The sequence below is a fragment of the Marmota monax genome, unplaced genomic scaffold (genome assembly GCF_021218885.2).
Source record: "Marmota monax isolate L192 unplaced genomic scaffold, Marmota_monax_Labrador192_F-V1.1 WCK01_AAM20220418_F8-fsc00033, whole genome shotgun sequence".
NCBI lineage: Eukaryota > Metazoa > Chordata > Mammalia > Rodentia > Sciuridae > Marmota > Marmota monax.
In genome coordinates this window covers 8021355-8044027 of record NW_026694282.1, presented here as the reverse complement: position 1 = coordinate 8044027, position 22673 = coordinate 8021355, and the positions used below count along the sequence as shown (strand labels likewise).

Sequence of the window (22673 nt, the reverse complement as noted above, 5' to 3'; positions counted from 1 at the left end):
TAGTCCATAGAAGGCTGGCTCCATTCCTCAGGGATCAAAGTGAGGCAGAACATCATGGCAGAAGAGTGTGGCAGAGGAAAGCAGCTGACATGTTGATCAGGAAACAGAGAGAGAGACCCCACTCACCAGATACAAAATATATACCCCATAGCTATGCCCCCTATAAACTACTTCCTCTAGCCACACCCCACCTCCCTCCAATTACCACTCAGTTAATATCATCAGGGATTAATTCACTGATTAGGTTAAGGCTATAACCCAATCATTTATCCTCCAAACCTTCTCATATTATCTCACATGAGCTTTTGGGGGTCACCTCACTTCCAAACCATAACCGTGATTAAAGATGTGCATGGCATTCCCAACACCCATATCCCTCCAAGTCAAAGTCAGTAGTAAGGCCACAGGAAGAATACAGAGAGGGGATCCAAGTTCAAGATCTGCCAAAAACATTCATGGTTGATACACTGCAACCATGGCAGTGTATCACCCTCCATTTAGTTGGCTGTAAATCAAAGGGATGGCTCTTTGAAAAGCAGTTTTGCAATATTAGGTCAAGAGTCATATCTAGGGCTGGGGATGTAACTCAGTAATAGAGCTTTTGGCTAGTATTTATGTAGTGGTCTTGGAGAAGTTTGGAAAATGCTCTAGCAATAAGTGAAAGGAAAAGTTGCTTTCAATATTATAGTACAATATTTGCAAGGTCAAGATTGAGCAAAGAAAAAGATAGGAAGAAAATGTCTCAAAATGCTAACAGTTGCTGGGCAGAGTGGAGCACATCTGTAATACCAGCAACTCCAGAGGCTGAAGCAAGAGGATCACAATTTAGAGCCCTGTCTGGGCGACTCTGTTTCAAAATAAAAAATAAAAAGGGGTAGGGGTTGCTGCTCAGTGGTAGAGTGCCCCTAGATACAATCCTCAGTATCCCCCCCCCATCAAAAAAGTTAATAGCTATTACTTCTCCATAGTGTATTTTAAATTTTATTTATGCAGCTCATACCTCAATTTTTTAAAAAACATGTGAGCTATAATCAGGAAAAAACATTAAAAAATGAGAGAATTCGATTAAGTGACTTTGAGGGCTCTTGGAGATCCAAGTTTCTATCATTAAATATTACCACTGAAGACTACAATAGGAGTATCATAATTCCTAAAGTAGTAGAGACCCTATTACCTTGGTTCAGCTTTTGCAACCTGGTTAAGAGTACAGTCCTCAAGGAAAAGGAAGCACTACCTACTGTACACCATGTACAGTACAAATTAGTCAACAGGGAAACATACCACAAAGGAGAGTGTGGACCTCTTAGAACTGGGAATCTTACCTTGTGTTTGAACTCTATCTTCTTGTGCATTGTTGCAGTCTTGGCTTCTTCTTCTTCTTTTTTTTTTCCTGCTTTATGAAGGAAGGATAATACTTTCTATCCCATGGGACAGTTGTGGAATTAGAAATCATATATGTAAAACTGCTTAATGCTTGTCACATCGTTGGGATTTACTAAATAATAATCATAAAGATTTTACTGGCAACTTTGAATGAATTTCTTATTGACTGTATTTCAGTCTGTCTGATTTGCATCTAATTATATGTCTTGTTATTTATTTTCTTCCACAGGATGAGATTATTTATAAATATTAGTACACATAAACAACACACACACATATATATATGTACATACATGCATACTCACTGTCTTAATTTAGTTTTTTCAGTTGGTCAAATAGCTACAAATAGATATAAGTAATTCATTATATGAAATTTCTCAATTTCTGTAATAAAAAAGTACATAGAATAGTTGTTAGGGAGTGATTATTCTCATGAGCTATAGAGATTTCTCATATGAGTCCACTCTGAAGATATTTTTAATAGTGGGATATTTACATAGATCTTAAAATCACATTTGTTTTGTACACAAATTTTAAAAAGGCATCTGGTTTATAACATATAATACACTTCTAAGTTTTCCCAAAAATTATCTTGGTAAAATGATGATAGGAACTACAGGTTTTTTTTGTTTTGTTTTGTTTTAGTACTAGAAATTGAACCCAGTATATCACAAATGTTAGGCAAATACTATACCACTGAGCTACATCCACAATCCCTTTTACTTTATTTTGAGACAGAGTTTTGCTAAGCTTTCCAGGCTGGCCTTGAATTTATAATCATTCTGTCTCAACTTCCCAAGCTGTAGGGATAACAGTTATGCACCACCACACCAGGCTAGTAGATACTGTAGATTCTATGCCCAATTAACACTTAGGAACTGAAGAGTGAAAAATTATGACTTACCTATAATTATGCATCAAGTCTGTAATAAATTAAGGCATTTAGAGTTTTGTGCTCCTTGCTATGGTCCTGCTAGAGCAGGAAAATAAATTGTATGACCATTCTGAAAAAGAAGAGAGAATAGAGAACTTAAAAGAGTGCCTTACTCATAGCAAGTTATTATTTTCAATAATTGTGCTACACTGAATTCAATTAAATAAAGAACAGTAAGAGGAAGAAGGAAATATCCTCCATCTTGGAACTTCTAGAGATCTCCTTCAAGGGACACATACATTGTTCTTTTTTTTTTTTTTAAAGAGAGAGAGAGAGAGAGAGAATTTTAATATTTATTTTTTAGTTTTCGGCAGACATAACATCTTTGTTTGTATGTGGTGCTGAGGATTGAACCCTGGCCGCACGCATGCCAGGCGAGCACGCTACCGCTTGAGCCACATCTCCAGCCCCCATTGTTCTTTTATAGCAAACCTGTTCAGGAGTCTGCTCTGTGTTCTCAGAGATATCCCTTTCATACTAAAGCTATCTTTTCTCCTTGCAGAAAATAAACAGATTCCTTGCCACTTTTCAATTTAGAAAGTGCTTTTTTTTTCCATTTAAAATAGTCTCATCACTCAAGATTGGACACTCAGTGCTCATAATTCTTACTCAGGGACACCCTAAGGAACATTCTTCTTGCTGTAATCAAACAACCATCTTTTTTTTTTTTTAATTTTTTATTGTGGGTTGTTCAAAACATTACAAATTTCTTGACATATCATATTCCACACTTTGATTCAAGTGGGTTATGAACTCCCACCTTCACCCCATACACAGATTGCAGATTCACATCAGTTACACATCCATTGATTTACAAATTGCCATACTAGTGTCTGTTGTCAAACAACCATCTTTAAGGCACAGTTTTTGTTATGTCCACTTGCAGAAGAGGACATTGGGAGAAAAAATAAGTGTCACTTTCAAGGTAACAAAATACATGGTAGTTTCACTGGAGACCCTTGTTTTCTTACATTATTGTTTTTCTAAACTAAAGGGCACATGGGATTATTCTTCCATTTCTATTATCTTTGAATAATTCTCCACAGAACCCAGTATCTTACCCTAGAGCCTATCTAGGCAGGCTCAACACAGCTGTGCCTAGAAGCTTCATTACAGCATGTATATCTTGCCCTAATAAGTTATTTTCTAAGGAACTCTTCTTCATTATGGGATCCTTTCCAGACCTTTAAATGAATAAATAAATTATACACACACATGCACACACACACATTTATTCATGACAGCACAGATCTGAAGTATCAGTGATAAGAATGCATCATGCCAGACTATTTTCCCTTATTAACACAGACCTGTTTGTACATAGTCTTGGATAATCACAGCCAAATTGGAAAGTGTAGTCCACATATAATGTCCCACTGCCTTGCCTGGGTTTCCTTCTGACTCTCTGAGCTGTCAGAGAGTTTCAGGCTCCTCATCCAGAAGTTGATTTTTACAGTTTCTTAGCATGCCAGCGAATTACTTTCAGTTTTCCTAAACCTCTATGCCCATGCACATGCTCTCACCTCTACCTGGAACATCTTTCTCTTTGTTTTCTGTCTTTATCTTCCTGCATACCTTCCTCCAAGGCTGCAGTCAGCTCTCAGCATCCAGGAGGTTTGCTTCCCCTGCATTTTCTTGTGCCATCCTCTGCTTCCTTTTTCTATTAAACAATCTTGTGTGGGACATATACTTTTCATTACCCTAACCAGACAAATGAGAAAGCTGAGGCCCAGAGACTATTAAGTAATTTGGTTCAAAGTTAGAAAGTGGATATGTAGGAAAAGTCCGGATTAGAACCAGGTAGTCCAACTCTAGAGCCCATTCCTTTGGTCTACCCCTCTATACCTCACTCTTAGCCTTTGAATTTATTGGATGAATTAACAGGTGGTACTCTTCTTTTCTTCAAAGACATCAGAATTTCATAGTATAGATGTTCAAAACTGCAAATGCATCACAGATCTTAAAAAAAAAAAAAAGGCCATGACCTTCTCACAGAAGAAGAAAAGCAAGTATGTGAATACTAACAATAATAAACAAAATAGAATTTCATAAGGCTCTTTGATGAGCATTATCTTATTTTATGAACCCACAAACTATATTATGGTCCCATTTTACACGTGAAATTTAAGGGATGTAAATTTAAGGGATACCTGGATGTTGGGCTTTATATTTTAGTTCATCTGGGGATTGAACTCCAGTCTGAGCTAAGAGAGTTGAGTAAATTAGGAGTGTGGTAGATTTTTAAGAAATGGAAGAGTTTTCATGCTATTATTAACTATTCATGAAAGACTTAGCATAGATAATGGGGTCAACTTCCAGAACAAAATGTCTATACCTAAAGATGCCATAATATTTTGAAAACTCTACCCTCCCCCTTCTCCCTCCTGTTCTCCTTTCATTCTCTCATTCTCTTTCCTCTACTCTGCTAGGCTTCTTTTAGCTCATCATTTATATTTGATTGATTCTTTTTACTTATACATAATGGTGAAATTCCCTGTGGTATATGTATACATGCACATAACATGATTTTTTAAGAATTCATTCTGCATTGCCGCCCCTTTCCCATTCCTCCACTCTGTTTCTCAATCTTCTTCTTCTATACCTCTGCTCTTCCCTGTATCTTTATGATGTCCTATCCTTCCATTCTTCTTTCTTTTTCTTTTCTTTTTTTCTTTTTTTTTTTTACTCTAGCTTTCACATATGAAAGAAAACATTGAACCTTTGAGTTTCTGGGTCTGGCTTATTTCACTTAGCATGATATTCTCCATTTCCACAAAGGATGTTTTTATGTGGTTCCATCTCTTATTTTTTTCCTTCAGCAGTAGCCTAATATGTTGCATGAGAGCTAAAAGAGTTCCTGGTAGGAATCGATAATCGAATTGCAGAGCAATCCCTGAGTTCCATGAGTTTTATTCAGAAATACATGTGCAAATGAACACACATTTTCAAAAATCATTACATATTTTTTCTCTTTTGAGGAGAGGACCTGTAGCCTTCAACAGATTCTAGAAGGAGCCTACTCTTTCCACTTACCCCAAGATAAAGAACCATTACTGTAGTGATGGAAATGAATTCTGATATTGGTCTAAACCTGATATTCTGATATTACAAGGGAAATGTGTGCCCTCCCTTTCATCAACACAACTACTACTTCCTCCTCCCCTATCATAAAATACCTTAAACTCAACATTTTTATGTTCTTTATCCACAGTTCAAAATTTTCACACCATTGCCACCCAGATAATTGAGAAATGCCTGAGGGAAAACAGATGGCACAGTAGTGTATTGTGGGTTTTAAAAACACATTTACATACAATCAACATTTTATTTGCTATTATTTTAAAGCTACATGTTTTGCTAATACAACAGCAACCAAAACTACAAGGTATTCTGGGTGGCAAGTGAAGTCAACCAGGGACTGAAACAACTTGTATGTAGAGCTGGGTTATTCAATATAATAGATTAAACATATGCTTAGGACATCAGCATCTAAGGCTGAGCAATCTAATTTTTTAAAAATATATATTATACAATGTAAACTTATTGTATTTCCTTTTGCTTGTTATACTCTTTAGTTCTGTTTAACTTTTCATTGTTACATACATTGTATTATATAAGAATGGCAGAGGGGAGCCAAAATTTCAGTGATTAAAGTCTTCTTGATCTACTCTTGATCCAACGCATTTTCTTCTCTGTGCCTCACAAGATTGTAAGTGGATCCTTCAAATAGATAATTTTATAGTTCATACCAATTAATTTAGGATGTGTGGCATTGTTCCTAATATATATAACAATTCATTTAAACTCATAACGTCTCTATAAAGCAGGACTACTCTTAGCCACTCTTTTTATGTCTAAGAAAAAGTGAAGGTATTTTCAGTAGGAAGAGAAGTGTGGGAAGCTGGAAGGAGACCCAGGAGTGGTCCCCCGGGACAGCATATGAGCCTGGTTTCTGAATCACGGTGTAACTTTGCCGCTAAAACGCCAGGCAGTTTTCTGGGGTCTGGGAAGAATCACTTTTTAAGCACCAACTCGGTTCTCCCAATGACTCCCTTCCCCACTTCTCTATTTCCCTAATTGCTAACAGGCAGATTTCTTCCTCATCGGGCGTTAAATAGACCTCATGTTTTAAAAGCCAGCCCCTATACCACGCCTTGCGCAAGTGTGAAAAACACCCTCACCCAAATATCCGTTTTAAATTGGGGAGCGGATTGGTAGGCTGGAGGGTATGCGAACTCTCCAAAATGAATGCTTTGAGCTGGAATTTCTGGTATCCCAGCTCAGCGTGGATCTACCGCGAAAGAAAGTCATGGGTTTGAACAGACAGGCGGCGGTGGTGTGTGTATGTGGGGGTAAGTGTGTCATCTAAAACAAAGGAAAGTCTTATAGTCCTGCCATTACTGTCCTTAGTGAAGCTCTTGCCAGCAGAAGGGGGTGGCTTTGGCATTTCTTCTGATTAACCCCCCCCCCATCATCCCAGATGTGGGATACCTATAAAAACTTGAATATAATATAATTATAGTGTAATGATTGCAACACATAAGCGCTAGATTATCATTTCCAATCTATTTTAATGCGCCTGTGACAATTTCATTGAAATGTTTATAAAATTGAAAACTTGGAACTTAATGGGTTAAAAATGAAGCAATCTTTGCCTATGACATACATTACTGGGGTTTTGGCAGTAAAGAATCCCTCCTAGATTTTCTAATGGTAGGGTATTACATTGAGGAAGAAGGAAACGGGAGGGAAATGTAGTCTTACCCGGGTGAACTAGCTCAGAAACCCACGTGCGCCTCTTTCGGGCGGCCGGAAGACGCAGCAGTTAGGAGGGACGACCCGAGCGCAGCAAGGGAAGCAGGTGGGGAAGCGAACCAGGGAGCTTTTCTCCCACCGGTTCCTAGGGCTCTAGGCTAGGACCCCTTTTGGCCGGTGCCTTGTGGCTAGCCCCAGGAAACGGCGAATTCACCGGTGTCACAGTCACATTGTATTCACAGTGAATGGCGCCCTCCTGCAGTGGAAAAGACGCCGCTCCAGCGGTAGACAGTGTCCGGGGGCCTCTTTCTGCCAGCCTCCGGGGAAGAAAGAGGAGGGGCGGGCAGATCGCCACTGGGCGGGGCGGGCAGCCAGCGAAAGACCCCGGAGGCTGGGGGAAGGGAGCAGGCCAGAGAGCTAGAGAGCCCGAGCCGCATGGAGTCTTCTGCAGACTGGCTAGCCAGCGCCGCAGCGCGGGGCCGCGCCCAGGAGGTGCGGGCGCTGCTTGAGGCAGGCGCGCCGCCCAATGCCCTGAATCGGTACGGTCGGAGCCCGATTCAGGTAGGTAAGAGGGTCTGCAGCGGGAGAGGAGGATGGCGGGCAACTTCAGCGGACGGTGTTGGCAGTGGAATCCGAATTAGATAGCTCTTCGTTTGTTTCAGCGAAACGGTGACGCTTCCTGGGAAATTTTTAGCTGGGGTTAGGTATCACAGCCTCCTCCTGGTGATTCCGTAGGGGCTCGGGAAGCCCAGGAAGAAATGGGAAGGCCCACGAGTATGGATCTCCAGAATGTTGTGAAGATGGGGTGGGGTGGGGTGCTTATATTAGATTGAGGTATTAGATTGAGATACAGATTTTACAAACATTTATGATAAAAGCGAGTTTTAAAGAAATGTATTTTAAAAATGATCTGCTGGAACACACAGACCCTGAATTGTATTCCTTGCTGAGGGGGATTTCGTTGGAAATCTACTGCGTATATTTGGAATAAATACCGACTAAAATTATTCAGAAGCAACTACATTTTGTGTTTGTTTTATTTTAACTGAGTAGGGAGATATATGCTTGATGTAGGAACTTAGAAAATAAAGACAAGTATATGAAGATAAACGTTAGTGTGATCTGGCCTAAGATGTCCATTTTGTTATGTACTGTTTTGCTGTATTTAAATTCTTTATATGGTTTAATTTATTTCTGATAGTGTTTTCAATTCCTCATTGTTGAGAGAGAATTCTCATTTCTTCCCTTTATGCTCCAGTTTTATGTTAGTGGGGGAGGGTAGTGGATTTGTTGGGTTTTCTTTGCTTTGCTTTCTTTCTCTCTCCTTCTTTCCTTTTTGCTTTCAGTAAATTCCTAAATTTTAAGCTAAAAACCAATTCTGGCAGCCACCACCCAGGTTTTTATTCCAAGTGGTGACCGTTATTTCTGATTATAAAAAAGAAAATGTAGGGGCTGGGGATGTGGCTCAAGCAGCAGCGCGCTCGCCTGGCATGCGTGCAGCCCGGGTTCGATCCTCAGCACCACATACAAACAAAGATGTGTTGTGTCCGCCGATAACTAAAAAAAAAATAAAAAAATATTTAAAAAAAGTTCTAAAAAGAAAAGAAAAGAAAATGTATATGAAACAAATGCACATTGAAAAAAATATTCCTGCATAACAAGACAAAGGAAACTACTTGGAACTTCACAAACTGTCCAAATGACTTCCTTCCCTGAAACTATGAAAAATATAATAAATTTTACACACTTTAAAATATGAACATACAAATACATGAGTATATGAATATACAAATACAACCAAAATGCTCTAAAACTTAAGATTGTTTGGAATTTGAAGTGTGCAGACATTTTGAGTCTAGAGAGTTTAGGTTGTTGATTGTTTAAGATAAATGTGAATCCTTTAAAAATTATTTGTGCTCGTGAATAATAACATCTCTGAAATTTTGCCAGCAGCTTAGAGTTTGACTTTGGAGTCCTAGAATATATTAGAAGAGTCCTTATTTGATTGAATTTTAAAAAGAAAAGAAAAAGAAAATTGGATAATTATATTTGACAATTAACTTAGCAGGGGGAAGAAAGGGGAAATGATTTTGAATTAACCAAATTGTTGCTTAATACAGAAATACTTAGTTTACAGAAAATTTGAAGTACTAAATTCAAGTTAATTTCTTATCAAATGGATTTAGGGACCCTCCAAATATTTCTTTCCTTTTTGCTTTTGGTTGCTATTATGATTTAAATACTCAAATGTGGGTCACTTTTCATCTTTTCATATCATAAAATATGTGGGAAACAATTAAGACCAGTTTTAAGACCAAGATGAAGGATTTCATCAGATACATGGACAATGCAGTGCAATGTATTTTCTTTCTTTCTGTAGGTACAATTTAGATAACATTTTCTCTTGTCTTTTTTTGCAAACTAAGTCAGTTTCACTTTCTTTCAAGACAAGATCCAGTAACCATGCTAGAATTTTTTATGGTTTCCTGATTTAGAAAAATTAATTCGTGTTTTATTGATACAGAATATAACTAAAATAAGCAATTCCTCTTTAGATAGTCACTGTCCCTGAGCTAATATAACCAGATGATGAATATCCTAAAAAGAATTGTCTACCATACCACCCACCATACAACACTCAAATTACAAGGTTGCAGTGATTATAGACAACATTTTAAAATTCCTTTTTGGAAATGGCTTTATTCTAAGATGATTCAGGAATCAAGAGTTCAGCATCTCCTTTTTCCAATAACCCTCAAATCATAAAATTGGAAAGTGTTTTTGTTTCCTATTGCTACTATAACAAGTTGCCACAAATGTAATGGCTAAAACAAATAAGAAATTGTCCTTTTGTAGTTCTGAAGGTCAGAAGCCAAAAATGGATCCACAGGACTTCTTTCTTTTAGGGGAAGCTATCAGGAAGAATCTGGGTTTCTTGCCCTTTCCAGCTTCTAGTGTCTGTCAAGTTCTTGGCTCAAGGCCCCTGAGTGTTTTCTTTTACCTTTGCTACCCTGCTTATATCTTTGCATTGATCTTGACCCTATTGAAAGGACATTTTTGCTGAGGCTGTAGCTCAGTGGTAAAATGCTTGCCTCACATGTATGAGGCACTGGGTTCAATCCTCAGCACCACATAAAAAATAAATAAAGAACTGTGTGTTCATCTACAATGAAAAGGCATTTGTGATCTCATTTGGCCCACATTCAAAATCCAGAATAATTTTCCTCAAGATCCTTAATATAAAATCTGGAAATTCCCTTTGCCCTGTAAAGTAACATTACTTTGCCCTGTAAAGTAACACAGCTTTTAAGGATTAGGACACTGACACCTTCTGAAAGCATTATTATGTAGAGGGGCATTATTCAGTTTACCACAGGAAGGAATTTTAGGGAAATTGAATAAGCCTTTTTATTTTATACTTAAAGAACCTGACATTTAAACCTCTGTGGTGGCATACACTTATAATCCCGGCTACTCAAGGCAGGCATCTGAAACACAAAGATAATGAGATAAAGGCCAACCCAGACAATTTAGGGAAGGAAGCCTGTCTACAAATGAAAAATAAAGTGGACTGGGGATGTAGCTCGGTTTAGAGCACTTGCCTAGCATGTGCAAAGATCTGAGTTGGAGCCCAAGTACTGCATAAATAAGTAAATAAAATAATAAGTAAATAAAGTTTAACATTCTGGGAAGATAAGATTAACAGAGTTTTGCAAGAATTAAGGGGTGTGTGTTTAAAGTTTTCACTTTTTAATAATTACCACATCTGAGCTTGAATATACAGCAATGAACTACGCAGTCTTTGAGCCTAGCATAATGTCTCTAAATGATAGGGACAATACAGGAAACTATTCTGTAGTAAAGCCAGTTTGTCTTTCACCCTTTTGCTGTTGCCTTTGCCTCTGGCAGCGTCCTGCTTGTGGCTAGGGCTCTCTGAAAGGTTGGTGAATATACTGGAGTTTGATGTGTACTGAAAAGTGGAATGGGTAAAATTGGAGGGGGAAAGTTGGTAACTAGAAGCAAATGAAGGGTAGCTAGACACCGCTGGCTTATACCCTTGACTGCATGGGGTGGGGGTGAAGCTTCATAAATAGGGTTTTTTCCCCCAACCAGTTCTGCCCATATCATTGCCCAGGCTCGCCCTAATCATTTCTCTCCCGCCCGCTCCCTTTCTCTCCCTCTTCCAGGTAATGATGATGGGCAACACCCGCGTAGCCAGACTACTGCTGCTCCACGGCGCAGAGCCCAACTGCGCAGACCCAGCCACCCTCACCCGACCAGTGCACGACGCGGCCCGGGAGGGTTTCCTGGACACGCTGGTGGCGCTGCACCTGGCAGGGGCGCGGCTGGATGTGCGCGACGTCTGGGGTCGCCTTCCGGTTGACCTCGCAGAGGAGCGGGGCCACCGCGACGTTGCGCAGTATCTGCGCGCGGCGGCAGGGGACACCGAAAGCGGCAGCCCAGCCTGCACGGCCGGAGGGGAGGGTCCCCCAGGTGAGGATAGGTGGACAACAAGCACTTGAACCTGAGAGCCTCTGAAGCTCAGCTCTGTTATCAGAAGGGATAGTTGGGCCCGGGAGAGCAAAGTCGAGGTCTCGCCTAGAGTCACCTTACACAGCTAACCTTGAGACAATCTGGAAATTGAGCTGCCTCGCGGGAACTGTAGAGAAGATGTAACCCGAAATGAACTCAAGCGTGGGATGGAAGCCCATCCCATAAATCCTCTCCTCATTGACCACCTAAATACCCTGCCTGTACCTCGAGGCCTACTGGGCATTAACATTGTCAACTAGAAGGCTAGAGGTTTAATATATCCGGATTCCTCTCCAAACTAGCTGGTCAGTCGCATACACTCATCAAGTCTCAGTTTTCCCCAATGCGTACCTACTTTGAAGGAACACAAGTTCCAAACTCACTTATGCTAGGCATCATCAGGAGATCTGTCAGTTCGGGTGCTTTTGCTTTTATGCATGCAAATCTGGCTCTCTGCCTTATGTGGTAGAGTTTTCCAGAGCTCCTCTAAAAGATTTTGAGGGTACTGAATGGAGACCTTGAAATCTGCACTCTGTAAAAGAGAAGTTTTCGGTTTCTTAGAGACTTCATGGAACGAAAAAGGGTACGGTCCTCCTTGCCTTCCCTTCTGAAACCTCAAAACTTATTTTCCCACCAACTTATCCCCTTCACTGTAAGGGAACACTGTAGGATGGAGGACCAATCGCAGCGTTGCTGCGACATGGAGTAAGAAAGCAGAAGAGCCTAGGAGAGGAAGTAGGTTGTTGAACTGGACCAAACGAATGAATTTTGCAACCCCTTGTAACCAAACCCAAGATTTTTAGCCCAAGAACATGATTTCCTTTCTTTACTTTCTTCCCTCCCTCATTTGTTGGTTCCTTAAGTCCCTCATTCCTTCTCATTCTCTTCAACCCCTCCTCTTCAGATACACATATCCTAGATATCCTTAGGGGGTTGTTCCAGGAACTTCCATGGATACCATATCCTCGATATCCCCGATGTTCGATGTTCCTGTCCCTTTTAATGCCATGGTATTTGCATATAATTTACACACACACACCGCCTATATATTTTATTTATTTTGCATTGCTGGGATGGAACCCAGGGCCTTACTCTGGTAAACCAGGTCCTCTAAATCGGAGCTGTAACTCTCCACTCTCCACCTGTTTTTTTTTTTTTTTTTAAGTCTAGATACGTAGACCATTTTTATACTATGTTGTTTAGAGAATAATGACACCCCACCTCCCAAAGTCTGCACATATTCAGTACACAAGCAACCATGGTAGACCTAACCACACTTTTCACAGGGAATTAGTTGAATCCAGATAGGGAACCCATGAATAAGGAAGATCAACTTAATTCCTTTTTTTCCCTCTTGGGTGTGCCTGCAATTGAAATCAGGTCTTTGAGTGTTCTAGGCGAACTCTATACATCCTTATCCCTGAATGGAATTTTTAAATGAAGATCCTACCACATGATCAGTCCCCTTCTAGATGCTGGGGACACAAAGATGAGCAATACCAAACAGATTACATTCCCAGAGCTTACATTCTGGGAAATAGACTTTTTTGACAAAAGCATTTTAGCATTTGTCAAACCATTACAATGAATAAATGAACAGGAGAGACTAGACTAGACAACCTGCCTGATGAGAAGAAAGTACTCAAGGGAGACAGTCAAGTGCAAAGACCGGCGCTCGGGGCTCGAATGATGGTGCGAGTGTTGGCGCACCTAGTGAGCTGGACATGTACAAAAAAGGCAAAAGCTAGATCGGTTAGGAATCTTTTAGATAAAATAAAAGAGAGTTCATTTAGTTCTAGAAACAATAGGAAGCCATCAACGGGTTTGGGGGAAGGACGTAGGGACCGAACTATAGAACTGGAAGCTATAGAACCGGAGCTTCTCACCTTGTCGAGCGAGCGACTTCAGAAACTGGATTGCCCTTTGGTCGCGAGAGCTTGCTGGCTAGCTCTGCAACCAAAAGAGGAAGAGATGACATCTTCACGCCGAGCTCCTAGTGGTGTGTGGGTCAAGACCTTGGCGTTCGTTATATACTCTCCCAGCCGTTGCCGAGCGCGCAGACCCAAAGTCCATGCACTCCTGGATCTCACAGGCTCCGGAGTGTGGCGCGGGATGACAGGCTTTAGAACTATTGGGCAGATCCTGTGCCCAAGGTTGGTGAAAATCGGGAGAAGGTGTACATGAAGACGAAGCCATTTTGAGAAACTTGGTCATAACCGCCAGAATCCCGGGTCTGGGCTGTGAGAGAGGTGGGAGGCACCGACAGCAAGTCTTCGACTAGTTTCTAATGTCAGTTTTCTCTTTATCCTTTACAGATAACCCCGACTTAAAGAATCATTGAGGTCTGAGACACTTAGAGCCTCAATCTACGAAGTTGGAAGAAAGCCCTACATTTTGCCAAAATTTTCCCTGCTTTCTTATTTCCAACTTTTTAATAAATACAGCTTTTAAAAAACGTGAACTGCTTCTTTTACGTGGACCTGGCTTCCCTCTGCCCGAAATTTTCCTTTCTGTTTACATTTATATGTCATTGTAAGAGGTATTTTCTTTAAAAAAAAAAAAATCCTGCCTTTTCATTGGGCTGGAGTTTTTATGAGTACAGAGGTCCTGAGGACTTAAGTATGTACTTCCTCTTTCCCAACAAGGCGCGTTGTTACCCCAAATGGCGTTGTTATAGCCATTTAATGAACTGAGAAAGCTCAAAGGGGCTACGTGCCTTTTTTGGATCAAATAGCTGGCAAATTGCAGAGAGAACTCTATTTTTTTTTTAAAGAAAGTTTTCATTCGCTCACATTTATTCAGTCTATTTATTTAGGATCTATTATGGCCCTGCGTCAGAGATACAGAAGGGGTAGGGGACACGGATATCAGCCAATTGGCACACAAAATACATAACTAGAAATTTTGATTTCAATTTCGTTGAATTGCAAAGAAATTTGTGAGATTCATCATTGTTTCAGATAAACACTGCCATTAGAGAACAACACAGCTATGCATTGTGAGGCATCCAGATTTCAGAGATGATTAAAAAAAAAAAAATCAAAGCCAGGGCTTAGAATAGATGAGATGCGGCTAAAACGAGGAAGGAAAATTCCAGGGACAATTTTGCTGGACACTAGTATGCTCGGCCTTCGGTTACGATCCTCTTATTTCGCGAACCTCACGAGGTTTAGGGTATTCCGTTCAGCCTAGGAGCCCTTGTCTGCTACTTTCTGAAGTCCTAACGTGGCTGGTCTCCCATCTGCGCTATGGAACCCTGCAGGCAGCGGGTAGAAGAGGGGGTGAGGGCGGAGTAGTTCAGATTGCCACTTACCTCTACCAAAAAAGGCAACTCGTGCTTCTCCTCAAAGCAGGGTAATACAGGGACGTGGCTCTGACTTCAATAATATCCAGGACATACTCCTGTCCACGCAACTGCTTCATCTCAGGTTGGAGCACTATTGCTCTATTATTTATTTATTTTTATTGAGGTGTAATTCACATAACCTAAAATCAATGATTCAAAAATATACAGGTAGGGTGGCACACGCCTGTAATTCCAGTTACTCAGGAAGCTGAGGCAGGAGAATCAGGAGTTCAAGGACAGTCTGGGCAACAAGGTAACATAAAATAAATAAATAAGCAAATAGAAAAAGAAAACATAAATGCCATTTAATTCATTCAGTGTTGCTCATCCATCAATCTATCACTCTTATCTACTTCTCAAAACATCTAAACATCTTCATGATCACCAAAGGCAATCCCATTTAGCATGCCCATTAAATCATCCTCGCTCTGCCCTTGGTAGTTGCAAATCTTATTTTGTCTCTACAGATTTACCTATTCTGGACATTTCATGTAAGTGGGCTCATATATGCTGTGACAGTTTGTGCCTAGCTGCTTTCACTTAGCACAATGTTTTCAAGATTCATCATCCACATTTCAACATGCATCAGTTATTCTCTTTTTAATGGCTGGATCATATCTCATTGTACAAATATACTGGAATTTGTTTATCCATTAATTTGGTAATGAACATTTGAGTCATTTACCTTTGAGCTATTGTGAACAGTTCTGCAATGAATGTGTACAAGTGTCTGAATTTATGTTTTTAATTCTTTTTCATAAATGACTAAGAATAGAATTTTAAGGTTATAAATAATGCTATGGGGCTTTGTTTCATTTTATTTGTAGTGTACTGGTGATACCCCATGCCCTTTAAAAAAAAAAAACAATTTAGAGAGAGAAGAGGGGGTGGGGGAGAGAATTTTGAAACTGGATTTCACTAAGTTGCCCAGGCTGGCCTTGAACTTTTGATTCTCCTACTTCAGCCTCACTAGTAGCTGTGGTTACAGGCCTTTGCCACCTTGCCCAACAAATAATTCTATGTTTAGCTTTCAGAGAATTCAACATTTTCTACAGTGCTGCACAATTTCATCTAGGTTGTCTAATTTGTTGGCATACCATTTATTCATAATACTGTATTCTCTCATAATCTTTTTTTATTTCTTTAAGGTCACTAGTAATGGCCCCACCGCTCTGTCGTTAAGTCGTCTTGTGGATTCAGCGTCCACTTGGTTGCAAAGTCAATTCGACATTTTTTTTTTGGGGGGGGGGGCTTGTTTTTCTGTTTCAGTGGAAGGAAATGCTCTTGGAGCTTCCCTCTCTGGGTGTTCGCTGTCACCTATAATTTTTAATTTGCTTTTGCTTTAAGGCAGAATCACCGAATGTCTCTGATGTGCCAAGTTCCTTTCTTCACATATCCCTCTGTGCCTGCTATTCAGTGCCCATGTCCGGCTGCATTTTTCTGGGTATCTGTCTTCCATCGCGCTCTGAACTACCCTAGTACTCAGCGATAAATTGTCTCTCTCCAATTTTTCTCTCATCTCCCCACCCCCAACCAACTGTAAGACGCTCACTTCCTTCCCTTCTGTTTCAGAGATCGCGAGTTCGCAATAATTCTCCTTCTTGCCAGCAGGCTCCTCCGTGGTGTGATGTACACCTCAAGGACAGAACACGCGCCTACTTGAAAGCCACACAGCCTTGGGCCCGGAGGCGTTATCTCCGGGGCCCTTCCGTGGAGATCTGCCGAGCCTCCCCGCGAGGTTCCCGAGCTCACTGAGCAAGCGCACAACCGGCTAGGCTGCTTCGGGGAGCGACCTGCAGTGGAAAGGCCGGGACTAGTCTCCGGTCCTAGCGGTGCTGGGTGCAGGAGGCCGCAGCCACCCGCGGACGCCAAGTAACTCACACCGGCTTTCTCCAGTAATAATCAGAGGGAGGAGGGAGCGTGCGAGGAGTACTGGAAAGACTGAGGGGCTCTAAACCCGCTGTCCAAGGGCCAGAGGCTGGAGAGGGGCCTATGAGATTGCACTTTGCTGGCGAGGACTTTCCTCTGAACCATCCGGCCGGTGCCAGGGTTGTGAAGCGGAAAAAAGGCACTTCCGACCCAAGAATTCTCAAGCTTCCCTGGGAGCGCGCGTCCGGAGAGCGGTGAGGCCCACGCGCGCCCGGATGTGGCGACCTTGGAGCCCGCGAGATCTACTGCAGCTTTTGGCTCCCGGGCGTGTGAGAGACGGAAACTTGGCCTCGGTCCTATCTTGTCCCAGGCGGTTGCCCCATTTACCTCGGTGGCGGGCCAGACGCGAAGGTACCTATTTAGCCTTGTCACCCCACCTCCAGTACAGGAGATTGAACCTAGGCGCCCTATCATTCAGCTGCATCTCCAGCCCCCCTCCCTTCTTTCCTTTCTTTCTTTTCTTTTTTCTTTTAATTTTGAGATAGGGCCTTACTCAGTGGTTTAGGCAGGCCTGGAACTTTCGATTCTGCCTCAGCCTCTAGAATATTTAGGATCGCAGGCGTGCGTCACCGGGCAGGCTAATAAACATATTTTTTAAATGAATACGTTATCATTATTTCCTCTTTTTCTATTAGAACGTGTCTTTTTAAAACTTATTTTTTGTTGTTGTTTTAGATGGATACAATACCTTTCTATTTATCTATTTTGATGTAGTTCTGAGAATCGAATCCAGTGAGTGCCTCACACGTGCCAGACAAGGACTCCACCACTGAGCTACAACCCCATCCCCTAGAAATTGTCTTTGAGTGAATTATAACGTTTTGTTTTCTGAATTTTCAGTTGTCTCTCAAGTAGCAGAGTCATCAGGAGTTGCCATAGATCATCTGCAGACAATCCGGCTTTAGAGAATCATTTCTTTATGGGGATGGCAGCCACGAGAACAAGTCTGAGGACATTCCATTTACATTTTCTATCAACTACTAGTGAACTTATTTAAAGTATTTCCTCTGTTTATTAATATTTTTTTAAGGCACTTGAGAACAGACTGAGAATAAGAATTCCCAAACCCCTATCTCCTTTCGGAGGGTAAAGTAGCAGCATCTCCAGAGCCTATTTGCACTCATTCCTAGAAAAAGCTGTGCCCTTTGAAGGGGAAACAAAGTGAAAAGTTCTAACTCTAAGCTATCTCCTCATTCCTTAGTTAATGCAAAGAAATGCTCACTGAGCACCAACTCTGTATCAGGCATTGTCCTAAGCAATAAAAATTGTAAAGGACTCGCCAGCTACCTCAAAGGGAATATAGAAATAAAAACAGAAAATATTAGTGTTGTTAGTAAATTTTTCGACCTTCTGTTTTAGCTGCTATCTTTGGGAGAGTCTTCTCATGGCTTGGAGAACTTTATTAACAAACTGAACATCTCTCCCTGCCCCCAACTAAGCCAAGCTTTCTTAATTTGGTAAACAATTCCAAAGATTTTTTAAAAAATGAATAGGAAGCCGGGCACAGTGACTCACATTTGTAATCCCAGTGATTTGGAAAGTTGAGGCAGGAGTATTGCAAATTCAAAGTGAGCCTCAGCAATTTGGCCGGCCCTAAGCAATTTAGCAAGACCCAATCTCCGAAACAAAAAACACAGAGCTGGGGCTGGGGATGTGGCTGGTGGTTAAGAACCTCTGGGTTCAATACCTGGTACAGAGAGAGAGAGAAAGAGAGAGAACAAATTAATACGTCAGCCTTAGCCCCCCAAATCTCATTACTCCCCCGCATTGGAGGTGGGAAAGAGAGGGAAAAATGCCCCTTTCTTTGTAAATTATTTAATAAAATAATTTATTGTTGTTAATGATTTAGGTGAGAAATTTTTTTGAACTTAGCAACCAAGTAAGTAAATCTTTGGATCTTTCTACCTGACAACCTTCAAGGCATCAAGGATGATTAATTATTATGTACATTTAAAGCTATTTTAACAGGTAAATAGCTTGTATCTATTGCTATAATTTCAAGCTTTAAATGGGAGTAGTAAAATAAGATAGATTTGGCCTTAGAAATCAAGGATAGCTTTTTTGTTAGGGAAATAAGGATATAGTTTTTACAAAGCTAGATAATTAAATAAGGAGATGAGAGTTAAAGGAGTGAAGAGAATAATGGTGTTTCTTTTTGTTAGGAAAAGAGGGTCTCAGGAAGGCCAGGTGGGCTGCTGAGTATCACCACAGGACCAATTATGGATACTTATGGACAGTGCAGTCATGAAGTGAGGGGCCATCCTACTCAAAGGCAGGTTTGTTATTTAATACAGAAGAGCAGAATTATTAAATTCCATGTCCAGTTGTATATCAAGTAATCAATGACATATAAAATAAAATAGAAAGAAATTCATTTCACAGTTTCAACTGGAAAGTAGTACTGTTCCAGGAAATAAGGGGGTTGTACTAACTACATGACTCCTGAGCAAGGCTAAAACAAAACAAAACAAAACAAAATTTCAATATCTGTAGGCAAATTAGATGATGATGATGATGATTTTGCTTTCTTTTCCTCTTGTACAAGAAAAGGTGTGTGAACATTGCTGAGGAGACTAAATTTGTATAATATCTCTGGATGAAATTAGCTATGTCTATGAAAAATATAAAGGAATATTTATATACTTTGACTCAGCAATTTCACTTCTAGAAATTTATTCTAAAGATACATTTGCACATATGCAAAATGGCCCATTTAAAGGAATAGTTGCTATAGGTTTATAATAATAACCAAAGATATGAAACAATTTCAATGACCATAAATGAAGAGAGGCTTAAATTTTGAGGCATCCTTGCAATAAAAACATATAGTTATTTAAAAGAATTAGGCAGATCTAGTAAATATATAATGATTTCTGACATACATTGTTGAATGAAAAAAGAGGTACAGGACAAGATGTGTAAAACACTAAATTTAAAAATATTTGTATATGTGCTTGTATAACCTAAAGTATTTCTGGAAAGACACATAAGAAATTGTCAACTATTTTATTTTTGTTTTTTTTTTCCTTTTTATTGATTCTTTTTAGGATTCATTTTGACATAATTACAAGCACATGGAATATACTTTGCTTTAATTCAATCCCCAGTACTTACCCTTTCCCTCCCCATCTCACACCCCCTGTGGAGAAGGGTCCCTCTATTCTACTGATTATTCTGATTTTCTTCTGGGGCATTAAATATGTCTATATGTTGTTCTTGATTGCTGGGTCTTCCCCTTCTCCTTCTGTAGGGAAAGGGACACTTTCCCTCAAAGGCTCTGTCCTCACTCATACACCTTGCCTAGGTGCTTCAGATGTGAGCAGTTATCAGCACATCAGATTGAACCTAGGAGATGGGATCCTCAGAGCCCATAAAATGGTTCAAGAATATCTGGGTAGGGCAGCAACTAAAGAAATTTTTATTTCATGTAAATCAGCACCTTTCCATTTTACTCCAAGGCCAGCATCCTGTTTTCTCTCCACAGTTCTTCCATAGAGGTTTATGTTAGTGAACACATACAAAATAAATAAATAAATAAAAATACTCTGACTTCAATGTGGTATGTATGTATGTATGCGTATATATATATATATATATATATACACACACACACACACACACACACACATATATATTAGAAAATTACCAACATAATTATAGATACATATGTTGTAACATTTAAAAAAAATAGTATACCTGCTTTCCTATTTTTTAAAAAAAGTCAATTTCTAAAAAGCATAAAATGGCTTAAGCAATTTTTATTAATGTTGTGTCATCCTTTATGCCTTGTATAATGCTGGATCATTTAAAAATTTTGTTCTAATTAGTTAAACATGGCAGCAGAATGCATTTTGATTCATTGTACACAAATGGAGCACAAAGAAATTGTCAACTGTTTCATCAGGGAGTATATAGAGGAAGACTTACCTTGAACTGAATACAATTTGATGCCAGGTGTTTTTTATATTTTAAAAACTAATTGCAAATATTAATAGGTTCACTGTGACAGTTAATTGTATGCATATAGTGTGCAGTGATCAAATCAGCATAATTAGTATTTCCTTTTCTTTACCATTCCTTTATGTTTGGAGCCTTTGATCTCCTCTCTTCTAAAGTTTCATAAAATATATATTAAATTATTATGAATTATAGTCATCCCTCTGTGCTATACAAAACCAGAACTTATTTCTTCTATCAATTGTTTTTCTACTAATTTTCTTTTCTTTCTTTTTTTTTTTTTTTTTTTTGGTACCAGGGATTGAACTCAGGGGCACTTGACCACTGAGCCACATCCCCAGATCTACTAATTTTTAAACCATTGTATAAGTTGTCTAAAAAAATAAACTAATAACAAGTGAAACACTGGTGGAAGGAAGTTCTTTTTTTATTTATTTTTATTTTTTATTGGTTGTTCAAAACATTACAAAGCTCTTGACATATCATATTTCATACATTTGATTCAAGTGGGTTATGAACTCCCATTTTTACCCCATATACAGATTGCTGAATCACATCGGTTACACATCCACGTTTTTACATATTGCCATACTAGTGACTGTTGTATTCTGCTCTTTCCTATCCTCTACTATCCCTCCTCCCCTCCCCTCCCGTCTTCTCTCTCTACCCCATCTACTGTAATTCATTTCTCTCCCTTGATTTTTTTTCCCTTTCCCCTCACATCCTCTTATATGTAATTTTGTATAACAATGAGGGTCTCGGAAGGAAGTTCTTTTGAGAACTGACCACATTCTATTTGTTAAGAATTGTGCAAATGTCAAATTGCACTAACAGGAAAAGGAAAAAGAACACACCAAAATGAGTCAGTCCCTTACCTAAGCCTTAGGCTTCCTAATTTGTCAAATGGGTATAAGAGCAAGTACTTTGCAGGGTGCTTGTTTAGATTAGATGCAACAGATATAAACTCCCACAGTGTCAGACACACAATAGTAACTTTCATTACAAACACATACATCCCTCTGGCTTAGCCTTCAAGTTTCTATTAGCAATTCCCGGACCAAACTATATTTGAAATAGGAAGAATTTAGCATGACCACAGCATCTGTTCACTAGCAGGAGATTTAGCATTAACAGTAAGTCCTCTTCCCTTAGGCTGCATTTATTAAACAAACATTACCTGTCAGGGACTATGCTGAGTGCTTAGATACAATGGTGAGCAAGAAAAACTCTGGTGTTTTAAAAAATATTATGCTGTTTATACATGAATGTATTTACATTCAAACAATGCAGAATACAACTAATGTTTCTCTTCCTTGTTACTTCACTCCCCAGAGGTACCTGGAGACATCAGTAAGGTGGAAGAGTTCTTTATGATCTATGACTTAAAGAGCATCATAGTATACACTGTTCTGCATCTGGCTAAATCATCAGTATGTCTTGGAGGGTTTTTTAAAAATATATTTTTTTAAGTTGTTGGTAGACCTTTATTTCTTTATTTATATGTGGTGCTGAGAATCAGTGCCTCACACATGCCAGGCAAGTGCACTACCGCTGAGCCACAGCCCAGGCCCTTGGAGGTTTTTTTCAGTCAGAAAAATTCTCCCTCATTTTTTAAATAGCAGCAGGTATCTGATGGACAAATAAATGTTTAAACAGGCTACCTTCTTGTAGCCCCTTCCTCCTTCCTTAAAGCACATCACTCAGATCTCTGCTTCTGTCATTATATCTTCCTCTGCCTCTCTCTTATAAAGACTTGTAAATCTAAATTGAAAAAATGTAAAGGATACTTGTAATTATACTTAGAGCTTTCCCAAATAATGTATGATAAACTCTCCA

General features: G+C 39.7%; 1 protein-coding gene across 2 annotated transcripts in view; it reads left to right on the top strand.

Moving 5' to 3' along the window:
- Positions 1-14066, top strand: part of Cdkn2b (cyclin dependent kinase inhibitor 2B) — a 44387-nt gene extending 30321 nt beyond the window's left edge. Inside the window, exons 1-3 of one of the 2 annotated variants that reach the window (XM_046467337.2) lie at positions 7148-7633; positions 11260-11566; positions 13921-14066. In XM_046467337.2, coding sequence (XP_046323293.1) covers positions 7508-7633; positions 11260-11566; positions 13921-13946 — 459 coding nt within the window. In that variant the 5' untranslated portion in view covers positions 7148-7507 and the 3' untranslated portion in view covers positions 13947-14066. Of the gene's footprint in view, positions 1-7147; positions 7634-11259; positions 11567-13920 lie in introns of those variants that run through there. The other variant, XM_046467336.2, reaches the window with a different exon arrangement.
- The last annotated feature ends 8607 nt before the right edge of the window (positions 14067-22673 follow it).